We start from the raw sequence: 13,547 nt of genomic DNA, 5'->3' as shown, positions 1-13,547 counted from the left end.
ATTAAGGGTTATTGCGTACAAATGGAAATGTAGATTTCAGTCTATAGTCATAACAACCATGGCAGAATAACGGTCAAGTGATAAATTGAATAAGAAAATAAAAAGATCAGAAGGCCTGACTAGGGCACACAAAATCAGTGAACCGGTGCGGACTCAAAAGGCCAACATGGCCTGTTTCCACTCCGTAAATGGTTATATTGGTAGCTATTTTCAATATTTCCGCAACATTTTTATTGTCTTTGAAATAGTGTCGGCAAATAATGAATAAAGATGCGTTTGAACTAAATGATAGAAACTTTGATAACCAAGTGACTAGAAGTGATGAAATATGGATTGTGGAGTTTTATGCACCTTGGTGTGAGCACTGTTTAAGGTGGGTAATAAAAATCCTTGCAAGTTTTACAGAATCACCATGTACTTTTATTTAAAGATTATTTTAAATCAGCATTATGTACAATTAAAAAATGTTAAATTTTTGCTATTCACTTCATAGCCCTGGCCACTACTTGAAGGCGGGTGCCACTGTCCTCACCCGCCCAATATTGAACTCCCAAGAAAGTGCTCAATATTTTTATTTCCCCAGCAACGTTCTGTACTGCAGCCGCTCTGCCATAACCTCTGAGGTTTACAGCAAAAAGAATTTACTTGGACCCTCCCTCCCGCCCCCAATCTGCCTATGAGCAAAGTATACACATGTTGAAAAAGCATGTCCACAATGGAGCAGAACCATCTCTGTTTCAACTGAGATCAAATGAATACAGGCACATTAAGAGCCACAGATTTAATGAGCTAAATGGCCTTGGTGCTCCAGGAGAAAGTAAAGCCCACGACCCCATCCACAAAGATGAAATAAGATTTTCTGCACGGTAACCATGTTTTGTTCTAATACATGCACCACAGTTAACCGCTGTTTATAAATTAGGGAACATCCCTGCATAGTTAAACTAGCAAATGTTAACAAGAAACAAACAATAAATTTCACTGACAGCCCTGGATAATAATTTATTTCACTTGGCACTTAAAACATTATTGTTGTCATTTTTATACAATGTGCAGCTCCAGTGCGAAGGAAATGGGCTCCATGTTTTGATCAGAATCAGAATTTATTGTTATGAACAAGTCATGAAATTCAGTGTTTTGTGGCAGCATCATGGTGCAAATATTCATTTATAACCATCTTATAACATTACTATATTAAAAAAAAGTGCATGAAAAGTAAGGCAGTGTCTCTGGTTCATTGATTATTCAGGAATCTGATGGTAGCAGGGAAAAAGCTATTCTTGTGCCATTGAGTACTCATCTTTAGGCTTCTGTACCTTTTTCCCGATGGTAGCAGAGTGAAGAGGACATGGCCTGGGTGGTGGGGGTCTTTGAGGATAGAGGCTGCTTTTTTAAGATACCCGTCTCATGTAGATATCCTCAAGGGAGTGAAGTCTGGTGACTGTGATATCACAGACAGAGTTAACAACCCTCTAGAATTTTTTCTTGTTCTGATTGTTGACACCTCCATACCAGACAGTGATGCAACCAGCCAGAATACCAAACCTCTTCAGTCACCTTACAAAGTATAGCCAGTGGCAAGCTTCCTTTGTGATTGCATCAATGTGGAAGCTCCAGGACTGATCCTCAGTGATGTTAACACTCAAGAATGTGAAGTTCTTGACCCTCTCCACTACTGAGCACTCAATGAAGACTGGGTTGTGTTCCCCGACTTCCTTCTGAAGTCCATAATCATCTCCTTTGCTTTGCTAACATTGAGTGTAAGGTTGTTGTCGTTACACCATTCAATAAGCTAATCTATCTTCCTCCTATATGCTTCCTCTTGGCAAAATATGTTTCTCCACATGGAATGTTAATGAATTTAAATGGAAAAATCGTGCAATTAAATATTTGGGAATAAAAAATAATAGAAATATAAATAATTTAAGTTAAATTATTATCATTTTTAAAAAGGTCAAAAGAGGTCTTAAGAAGATGGAAATATTTGCCAATAATGCTAATAGGATGAGTGAATTGTATTAAAATAAATATATTTCCGAGAAAACAAGCAGCTCATCTGGAAAAACAGAAGAGACACAGACACAAAGAAGAGAAGAAGACAGATACAGACACAGAAGAAGAGGAAGAAGACCACCAAGATCTTCACAGAGAAATAGAAGGTAAAACTGATGAACAGAATATAGATATAGTTTTTTTTGAAGAACAAATGCGATCACTAAAAGAATGGTTATCATTAGAATTTAATGCAAATAAAAGGAAAATGAAAAGACCAGAAGATAAAATGCAAAGGTTAGAACTGGTAATGACGGAAATAGGGAAAAGAGTAGAGAATGTGGAAGAGCGGGAAACGGCTGTAGAAATGGAAGTAAATAACTTGAGAGAAAAATTGGAAGAAAGTAACAAAAAAATTAAAGAGACACAAGAGTTGTTATCTCAGAAAATTGATATGTTGGAAAATTATAGTAGGTGAATCAACATAAAAATAGTGGGCCTGAAGGAGGGTGAAGAGGGCACAGACATGCAGGAAAGGATGGATCCTGAAGGTCCTGGGAGCGACAGAAATGCAGGAAGAAATAGAAAGGGCACACAGAGCACTAGCTCCGAAACCGCAGGCATATCAAAAATCAAGATCCATCTTAGTAAAATTTTTGAGATGCACGACAACCAGCGCACCGGTGGCATCATGAAGAGAGCCTCTGCTTCCTCAGGAGTTTGCAGAGATGTTAGTGGAGTTGTTCAAGTGAACCGGTACGGACTTGAAGGGCCGACATGGCCTATTTCCGTGCTGTAAATGGTTATATGGTTATGGTCATTACAATATTTATTTCAATCATTACCTATTCATGTACCAGAATCATTCTTTCGAAGTTTGAATAAAAAAATACGTGAGTTTATTTGGAAAGGAAAGATGCCACGAATTGGTTTGGAAAAATTAACATGGAAATTTGATTACCAAATTTTAAGAATGATTTCAAAGCAGCTCAATTGAGATTTTTGTCCTCCTGTTATCAAAGGGATGAAAAAGCAGCTTAGGATCAGATTGAAATGAATAAATTTAGTGAATTTATCCCAGAGCAAATTCTGTATAAATGGAATAGTGAGTTATTCAAAAGAATTAAGGAGACATTAGTTTTAAAACATTTATTAAAAATATGGAATGGAATCCATATTGAGAGAGGAATTAAAAACTATCAATGACCAAAAATGTTGTTAAAACAAAACCAATTTATTTTATTTTATTTATTTTAAATAATTCTTTATTTGATAATTAGTATAGTAAAGGTATACAGAGGTTAAAAGATTGTTTTTTTATCATTTTTAAAAAACTTTTGACCAATTAAAAGATAAATACAATGTACATAATAATACAATTTTTGCATATTATCAATTAAAATCATTTAAAAAGAGAAATTGGAAACAAATTTGAGACTTCCAAAACAAATTCAATTTGAAGATATAATAACAAATACATTTATGGTTAAGAAAGTTATTACTAATATGTATGTAAAATTATAACAAACCACAAAGAAAAAAGATTTATATAAATAAAAAATGCGATAGGAGAAAGATTTAAATATAGAAATTCAAGAGGAAATATGGTCAAAATTGTGTCAAGTTTTACGAATACAGTTAATACTAGATACCAAATGGTTTAATATAATTTTTTACATCAATTATATTATACTCCATATGAATTAAATGGAATTAACGCTAATTAATAAGTGTTTTTGATGTACAAAAGAAAAAGGGACTTTTTTTATATTCAGTGTGGTCTTATGAAAAAGTGGAAAGGTTTTGGAATGATTTGAGTCTATTATTAGGACAAATTATGAAGATAAAGATACAACGGGATCCAATAATTTTTTTTACTTGAGTCTATAGATATAGATATATATATCTATAGATATATAGATATATATATATCTATAGATATATATATCTATAGATATATATCTATAGATAGATAGATATATATCTATAGATAGATATATATATATATATCTATATATATCTATATATAGATAGATATATATATATCTATAGATAGATATATTTATATATATCTATCTATAGATATATATGAAAAGGATATAAAATTGAAATTGGATAAATCCCAAGAAAAAAAAATTTAATATAGCAATAGCGGTAGCAAAGAAATATACAGTGATAGCATGGAAAGTTGATAATGAAGTATTATTAAGTAAATGGCACGGTGAAATGCAAAATAGTATACCTTTAGAAAAAATTACACATAGTTTAAGAAATCTAGTTGAAAATGTTTATAGTATTTGAAAACTATATATGGATTTTATGAATATGTTTCCATCCACTTCTTCCACCTTATCCATCCCTCTCAATTAGAAATTAATATATCTACTAGTAGGTGTTTCTTTTCTCTCTTTTTTCTTACTTTTGGGAGGGAGGGGGGTTGTGGAGAAAATTTAAGTTTTTTTTTTGTTTCACTACACATGATCAAATGATTAATATTGTATTTATTGAATTTTTCTTTTTGTCTGTATTGATACAAATAATAAATAACATTTTCAAAAAAATAAATCTCCTCCTTACTGACTCAACACAGGCACACCACAAGGATGCATGCTTAGCCCACTGCTCTACTCAATATACACCCATGACTTTCTGACCAGGCACAATTCCAATGCTATCTACAGATTTGCTGATGACACCACAGTTGTTAGCAGAATCACAAACGACAATGAATAAATGTACAGGAGAGAGATAGATCAGCTGGTTGAGTGGTGTCATGCCTTGTACTCACAACATTAACAAAATCAAGGAGATAATTGTGGACTTCAAGAGGAAGTTAGGAGAACACGATCCAGTCCTCATCAAGGGTGTCAACATTGCCGTTGATCTGTCCTGGAGCCTCCATGTTAAAGCAATCACAAAGAAGGCTGACCAGCGGCTATATTTTGTGAAGTGTTTGGGGAGATTCAGTGTGTCACCAAAGACTCTCGAAACTTCTACAGGTCTACCAAGGAGAGCATTCTGGCTGGTTGCATTGCTGTCTGGTACAGAAGTGCCAATGCTCAGGACAAGAAAAAACTCAAGTGCTGTTAAGTTGGATGTGACATCATGGGCACCAGACTTCACTCCATCATGGACGACTACAAGAGGCGTTGTTTGAAGCAGCTTCTATCCTCAAAGAACCATGCCCTCTCTGCTCTGCTACCATTGGAAAACAGGTACAGGACCCTAAGGATGAGCACCCAGTGGCACAAGGACAGCTTCTCCCAACTGCCATCGGATTCCTGAATGATCATTGCACCAAAGACACTGCATTACTTTGACCTTTTGTGCACTATTTTTATTTATGATTGTAAGGTGGTTTGTATGAATGTTTGCACTGTGATCTGCTGCAAAACAATGAATTTCATGACTTACTCATGACAATAAATTCTGATTCTAATTTTTAAGGGAATGAGTAGAGGTAATTAGTGGATAACTAAAAGTTTTGATATTGATTAAATATATGAAAATATTTGTCAGGTTGAATTACTTATTTCCACCATTACTGGTTAATGAAGGATGTGCTGAGATAATCAATAGGGATAGAAAATAATAACAATATGGGAACTATTAATGGAATTGCTAGATCGGCATTTGTTGATCATGTTTATTTGCCTTTGAGATGGGTTAATAGTTCAGTTCCTGTTGCAGCAAGGAAACTGACCTAACTGTGTGTGATTTTAATGAAGACATAAATAAAGATAAAATGTTACAATGTAATAAAATTACTGTTGACTTGGTTATTTTTTGAAGCAGTATTCTGGCCTATTTTTGTTCCTGCAATTTTATAATTTGGCATTTGAGAACACAAGTACTTTTTTTTAGTCAAGAACCTGCATGGACTAATGCAGTTGTTGAACTAACCAGACGGACAAAAGGAAAGATCCATCTTGCAGCTGTGGATACTACAGTAAATGTGATGCTAGCCACTCGATTTAGGGTGAGTTTTTAAATATAATTACAGTATCAACATTTACAGTACAAACTAGGCAATGTCACCTGTTTCCAAAACTATTCAGCCACAGTGTTATTAGAATCTAACGAGAGAATGTAAATTTTTCACTGTCAAAATATTCTTGCACTTGCAATCTTCTTCACACCATACTTTATATACAGGTATGTCATTTTTCTCTGTTTCCCTCCTCTTGTATCACAAGTCATTAGATGCCTTTCAGACCATTTTAGTTCGTGCAGTCTACTGCATCACCTTAATTTGATTCACTTTTATTAATGTTTTTTTGTAGCCCTGTTCTGTAAATATGCTCTTAGAATTTATTTTACCTGCACTGTGCAAATCTTGTTCCGTTTTTCTGACTGGCTAGGGTACATTTCTCGTACTTCACTTCATTCACTTTTCTTCAGCATCCCTGGCCTTGTGCTGCTTTATCTCTATATTTAAATCCTGTCAAAGTAATATATAGCCATTTCAAACATAAACACTATTTGTCAAAACCAAGAGATGCACAATTGCAACAGAGGAAACTTCAACAGAAAGCTGTATTAAAGTGTATTCATTTAATTTAAGGCCATAGTCAATTTACTCTGACATCTTCCCATTCACAATTGGCCTCTGCTGACAACTCAATACATTCAGTGAATTATAATAATTTATTCGTTTCAGGTTCAATAATTTCATGAACAAGGTATTAGCAATTCATTCTTGGTCTTTACCTTATTTCCAATATTCTTTCTAATTTTGGTAAGGCACATATGTAATTATTTCATTCAATTTTAACTTACAAATCATTGTTGCTTCCTAGATTCAACAAGTTCCAATGATTAAGATATTTCAAGCAAACAAAGAAGTGGTTGACTACAATGGTGAAAAATCTACACCTAGCATTATTGCTGCAGGACTTAACCTGTATTCTAAGATATCACTTTATAAGCCATTTGAGGTAAGAAATAGGCTTCAAAAGAACCATATATGTAAATAACAACCATATACATATCAGAGACCAGATTGTCAGAAAGGTCAAATAGAGTTACAGACATTTTTATCTATGGTATGTTTTCTTAACCTTTGAGAAGTTTTCATATATGTATTGTAAAACGACTACTGATACATAAGATGTTGCTTTCTTAATTCTATACATTTAATGAATTAACACACTTGGCAAGTATATTATGATTGTGAAAATTATTTTTTCTAATTAATGCTGTAAATGTATTCAGATACTACTTTCTTTCCAAGACAGTAAACTTTTGCCAACAAAATATATCTCCTGTTAAAGCAATTTGTATTACCCTATGAAAGGTTCTAAATATTTATGATGTGTGTGAAATACTAGCTATTATTTCAATTCAATTTACAGTCAGGCAATTTTTTTTGATAAGCATCATGGGTCTTTGCAAGTGCCTTCCTCAAAGGGTGGTGGAAGCAGAGTTGGATATCCTTAAAGCAAAGGTAGATAGGTACATGATAAGGGGGTAACGAAGGTAGATGAAGAGATAGATTTCAGGTTACAATTAGATCAACCATGATATTATCAATCAGCAGAACAGAGCAAAAGAGCTGAATCTAATTTGTATGTTTGAGCATGTATAATTAGAGATTTGGGGTTTTTTTGGGCTTGGTATCTGACAAATATAAAGGTTTGAAATGTAAATATGTGAGTTTGGTACAAATACTAATATTGATTTGTAATAGCAAAGAAAATAAAAGTTTAAAGCTATTGATATTTTCCTGGTTTTAAATTGTTTTGAAACAGCAGGATTTCACTGAAACATGAAACGCATGATTGAAGCCAATCATTTTCACTCCTTGATAATTGTTACATATTCCTCTCTATTGTCTGACTTATAAAAGAATGGCAAATCAGTATAGCCTAACAGTTTGATATATTTTCTTTTAATTTGTTTTTAGCAAATGGTCAATGAAGAAATCTTTAAGACAGTCTGTGATCTCCAGGTATTATGTATTATTGCTGTACTGCCTCATATTTCTGAAACAGGTATCTTATTCAGTCGAATGATACGAAATTATAGATTGTTGATTTCCTTTATCTGTTGTCAATTTTTTTTAATGAAACCTCTCTGTTACCAGGTAATAGTGGCAGAAGTGATTATCTGAGCTTACTGATGAAAATAGCACACAAGTACAAGAAGAAAAAATGGGGGTAAGTGATTTTCTTTTTTTTTTGTTGAAGCAACAAATAGTATTAAGTGTTCACCGAGAAGATGATGAATGCTGGTTTTCGTGTAAATTAAAATGGCTTGTTTCCAAAATGATCTGTCTAGCTTTAGGTAAGTTGCTGTTTGGTTTCAAATAGCTCATTTTTATGGGTGCTATGGTTGCAAATTTGCTTTAAATTTGATATGGGTGATTATAAAAACAATGTTCCATAGATGGAAAAGACTTAAGAGTTAACAGAATGTAACATCATCTTAGTGATCTGATCTTAGTGTTGACCAGTGAAGCCACAGTGATGTGAGTTAGTCAATAAATTCAAACTTCATTGTGAACTCAAAATTTAGCAACAGAGAGAATCCTCTCCTTTCCCCAATCCTTTCCACTGCTTGTTCTGTCTGAATACAATCCTGAGATTTGACCCATTGAAGCATGGAAGAGTAGTCTTTCAATGTAGTTTGTCCACAGAGACAATTATCCAGCAACTAACCACAATTTTGAGGAGTTGCATGTTGCAACGGATGCACATTTAAGGGTGTAGGTGGGTTTGGGCCTGTCAAGTTTAGCGATGCCACCCTAGTTGGATCACTATGATGGCTTGTTCCAGTTCCACTAATCAAGGCAAATGATTAATGCAGATGCAGATAATGAAGTTACCGCGATAGTCATCATAATACCCTTGAGTTCATCATTTGATGGTGCAATTTTGCATTAGCAGATCATTACAATTACAACATATGCTAAGACGCAAGATTACCACGATCATCAAAGCAAGCAAACGATTCACTTTTCTGCTCTTGTAATATGTCATGAGGGCAGTGTAATTGTGAAGAAAGTGGCAGCTTACTTTTTCTCAGCCAGTAAATTGCACCATTACTGAAGACTTGATACCATGCCTAGAGGAGTAACTAAGAGGTAGAATTCACTAAGGTTCATCAATTGCTTATAAACCTGCTGGCATTTAATTTTTGCAGTAGAGTATATATCAAACAGTTTTGGTTTAGTTCTGTTCAAGCCAAGTCACAGTTTCCTCATATAAATTATTCTCTGTCTTCTACAATTCAATCTGAACACTTGTTCCCATGCATTTGAGTTTTATCTTAATGGTTAGTCTAATAGAATGAGGAGGAGGACAACTGAAGAGATCATTGTTTTAGAAAATGCAGTTGGTGAGATCTAGTCAAGTTGGATGCCCTTTGCTTCAGGTCACATAGACTTTTCAGCGAGGAGTAACATTTGACATTTTTTAAATTGCTTCTCTGAGGAGGTCTTCAAAGTAATATATCGCATCTGCAATCAATATTCTGAATGTTGTTATCTGGGATAGTGGCCTTCATGATGATCATCGATTTCTGTATCGTTTGAAATGGAATCCCTCAGAACTTAGTGCAACTAAAAATGTGTTGCCATATCTCACTCAATATCTCACTCCAGCAGGGCCTAACAATTATTTGACCAGTAGCACTGTTATGGGTCCAGAGCACCCTAAAAACCCAGCAGCAATATAAATTCACCAAGACAGATGGTTACTTAAACAAACATTATTTTAATTTTATTTAAACATTAAAACAAGATCAAACTTTAACTTATTACTATTAACTTAACCTAACTTAACCTCCTTCTAATTCTGAGCGCACGTGTATGTAATGTGTATAAGTTCAGAAAAGTTATTTGATTCACAGTCCAATCTCACTTTTCACTCCTCCAAGTTCACTGGTATCAGGCAATTCTTATACTGTGCACAGAATTTAACATTTATGAATTTTCACCCAGCTCTGGTGCTTAACTGGTTACCGTTCAGGAAGGTCCTTGTTGGTTTCAGAGAGGGATTTCTTGCTCGTTGGGCACACACAAACTGATTCCCTCCAATCAGTCACTTCAATGTCTTGCCGAAGAAACTTGTCCCATCATGGTTTTCCAAATGACAGCCTCTTCTTCTGCAGGTCACCACAGAGTTCCTTTTGTTTCCCTTATTTTAGGTGAAACACTAGCCAGCCAGTTCCTCTTGTATGGATCACAAGGGTGTACCACAGACTGAACTCCAAACTCACAACCCATCTTCAAAATGGGGTGTCAACAGGCTGCCAGCTTGCCATGACTGCAGAAACCAGTTTTTTCTCTCTCTCTCAGAGAAATCGTGTTTGGTCTCTCTCCTCTTTCCTCTCTCCTCTCTCTTCTCTCTCTCTCTCTCTCTCTCTCTCTCTCTCTCTCTCTCTCTCTCTCTCTCTCTCTCTCTCTCTCTCTCTGCTTGCAAAACCACATGACCACCAGACAGATTGCAGAACCGGACCAAAACTTTTGAGCCTGTTGATCTGGTGCTTTCAAAGCAATAATCCATTACTCTAGAGCATGTCGAATAAACACCTACTTGTGAAGTGTCTTGAGCTTGGGTTCTTCTATTTGCACCTCCTTATGAAAACCTTCAGCAAAGCAGTTCTTATTGTCTTCACAAAGGCACTGGGCCCAGAGTGTCTGCTTTAAGAAAAGTTCTTTCATTTTAAATGAAATCTGTTTAGTGAAGTGTTTCTGTTTGTTTGTGACCTACACTAACCCCACAATCTATCTCCTTCAAAAACATATCTATATACAATATAAAATATGATATAATCCATCACAACACTTGCATCAACAGCGATGAAGTACCTCGAAAGGCTGGTGATGAAGCAGATCAGCTCCTGAGCAGTGACATGGATCGATTTCAGTTCGCCTATTATAGAAATATGTCTGCAGCAGATCCAATCTCACTGTAGGCCCTTTCAGATGGGGTTAACTGGGGTTTGCTTGGTTGACGACCCAAGTATATGGTGACTTGAAAGGGTCCAACCGGGTCCCAGACCTACCTCTGAGGTAGGTCAAGGAACACAGTAAAACTTACCTAGGCCTCCTCCTCTGACAATTTGAAAGGGGAAGGGGAGCGCTTGCGTCCATGCGTCACAGGGAAACCCCTGGCTGGCTCAATATAGGATGCTGTTGCAGTGCTGCCTCGATGTGCCGCTGCCACAAATTTGGGGGGGAGGGGATTACTGCTGCCATGATAGGGTTCTCCTAAACACCAGCCCACCCCCCAACCAGTTGTCAGTCACCCTGCTGCTCAGGGTCACCAGTCAACTCCCCCGCTCCGGGCCGCCAGTCGATCCTCACTCTCTAGCGGTGTCACTGCCATGATTGACTGACGGCCAGGAGTTGGAGGGGGGCGACTGACAGCTCGGAGGGGGGTGCTGATGGCAGAAAGGCAACAGAAACTTTAAACATAACAAGAACAGAAACTTTAAAAAGGAAGGGGAAAGGAAGAACATAGAGAACATTTCCCTGTTATCATATGACACAGCTCTCACCATGTCATCGCAGGGGTGGGATCACTGTTAAATCGCTGGGTTGGCAATTTAACAGGTAGGTCAGTCTGCTATTTGAAAGGTGCACATGACCCAGTAATCTCACCCAAGTCCGAGGAGGGCTACCCTAATGCTGCAATTTGTAAGTGCCTACTGGCTCTACCCAAGACCCTGGAACACCTGGACAGCAAAAATGTTTACATCAGGATGCTGTTTATCAACTACAGTTCAACATTTAACACCATCATCCCCTCAAAACTGGTCAGCAAACTCCAAGACCTGGGAGTTGACACCTGACTGTGTAATTGGATCATGGATTTCATCACCTCCAGACCACAATCAGTGAAGGTTGGTAAGAACTTCTCCTCCACAATCTCTATCAGTACTGGAGCACCACAAGGCTATGCTCTTAGCCACCTGATCTATGCACTATGTAGCTCAGTACAACAATAACACAATCTACAAACTTTCCAACAAAACCATGGTAAGTGGGCAGTATAAAGAAAGTCAGCATATAGGGTGGAGGTTGAAAACTTGGCTAAATGGTGCACCATTAACAACCTTGCACTCAATGTCACCAAAACTAAGGAGCTGATTGTTGACTTCAGGAAAGGAATGCCAGAGGTATACAATCCAAGTGATCATTGAGGGATCAGAGGTAGATAGTGTGAGCAAATTTAGGTCCTTGAGAGTCACTATCTCGGAGGATTTTTCCTGGACCCAACACACTAATGGCATCGTGAAGAAAGCATGTCAACTTCTCTACTTCCTCCAGAGTTTGCAGAGGTTTGGTACGACACCAGAAACCCTAGCAAATTTCAACAGAAGTGTGGTGGAAAGTGTGCTGATTGGCTGCACCACGGTCTCGTATTGGAACACCAATACTCCTGAGCATACAGCCCTCCAAGAGGTAGTGGACACACCCAGGACATCACAGGCAAAATCCTCCACACTGTTGAGTACATCTACAGGGGATGCTGCCATTGGAGGGCAGCAGCAATCATCAAAGACCCACACCACCCAGCATACACTCTCTTCTTGCTACTGCTATCAGGAAAGAGGAATAGGTGCCACAAGACTCTCACCACCAGGTTCAGGAACAGTTGCTACCCCTCCACTATCAGAATCCTCAATGACAAACTCAATCAGAGACTCATTTAAGGACTCCTACTTGTGCACTTTATTGATTTTTTTTTGTTCTCTCTGTATCGCACAGTCAGTTTGTTTACATTCGTTATCTATTTTCAGTTCTCTCATTTGTTTACGCTGTGTACAGTTTATTTTTTTTGCACTACCAATTAGTGGTAATTCAGTCATTGTATGTGATGTCATGTATTTACACTGAGAATAAATCTGAAATTAATGGTAGTAGAGTGATAGTGTTTAAAGGTGTGTTTCCACATTGCAACCAGACATAAACAATGTACATTATGATGCCATGGAGAAGAGAAGGGGGAGAGAGTCCCACAATATCCAGATGGACGTTAGAGGGCAGAGATGAAAACAAGGAGGTCTGATGTGGCAGGACACTTGGGGCACTAGTCCTAGAGTGTCATAGGAAATGTACCTCTTAAAGGGGAGTGTTGAAAAGCACTTCCCTTTAAGAGGTACATTCATTCAGGTACCTTGCCATTCAGCATGGACGATTATGACTCTCCATCCGTCATGATCTCTGACCCTCCGAATTGTAGTTGCTGCTTCCCCTGTTCCCTTCGGTGAATGCTCTATCTTTGAGCTGAGAACATAGTCGATGTTTGGTTCATGATTATACATGGAAAAAAATACTGAAGTGGTTTCCTGTTGCTTTTTTCAGTTACGGTGTCCATACTGGAAGGGTAATCCTGGCCATTGATCAGCAGATTCATCTACCCAGCATTTTTAGTTTTACAAGCATAAATTCCAATTTGTAGAATCTGCTTGTAAAAACCATCCACCATCCGCAATTCATGGCTTTGCATGACCCTGATTGCAGGGTTAAACAGGTACTACACTTTGCCCAAGGTTGACCATTAGGACTGCCTTACACCTCCTTTCGCTGAGCAATTGTGCAGCAT

At 37.0% G+C, this 13,547-nt stretch overlaps 1 protein-coding gene across 3 annotated transcripts in view; it reads left to right on the top strand.

The window, feature by feature from the left end:
• Positions 1-13,547, top strand: part of LOC138737619 (protein disulfide-isomerase A6-like) — a 59,815-nt gene that overhangs the window by 25,216 nt on the left and 21,052 nt on the right. For 2 of the 3 annotated variants that reach the window (XM_069888259.1, XM_069888258.1), the window contains exons 6-10: positions 249-373; positions 5,857-5,971; positions 6,792-6,929; positions 7,898-7,985; positions 8,078-8,150. In XM_069888259.1, the coding sequence (XP_069744360.1) occupies positions 249-373; positions 5,857-5,971; positions 6,792-6,929; positions 7,898-7,985; positions 8,078-8,150 (539 nt within the window). The remainder of the gene's footprint in view (positions 1-248; positions 374-5,856; positions 5,972-6,791; positions 6,930-7,897; positions 7,986-8,077; positions 8,151-13,547) is intronic. The other variant, XM_069888260.1, reaches the window with a different exon arrangement.

The sequence above is a fragment of the Narcine bancroftii genome, chromosome 6 (assembly GCF_036971445.1).
Source record: "Narcine bancroftii isolate sNarBan1 chromosome 6, sNarBan1.hap1, whole genome shotgun sequence".
Lineage (NCBI taxonomy): Eukaryota > Metazoa > Chordata > Chondrichthyes > Torpediniformes > Narcinidae > Narcine > Narcine bancroftii.
This window is presented reverse-complemented; position numbering and strand designations above follow the sequence as displayed.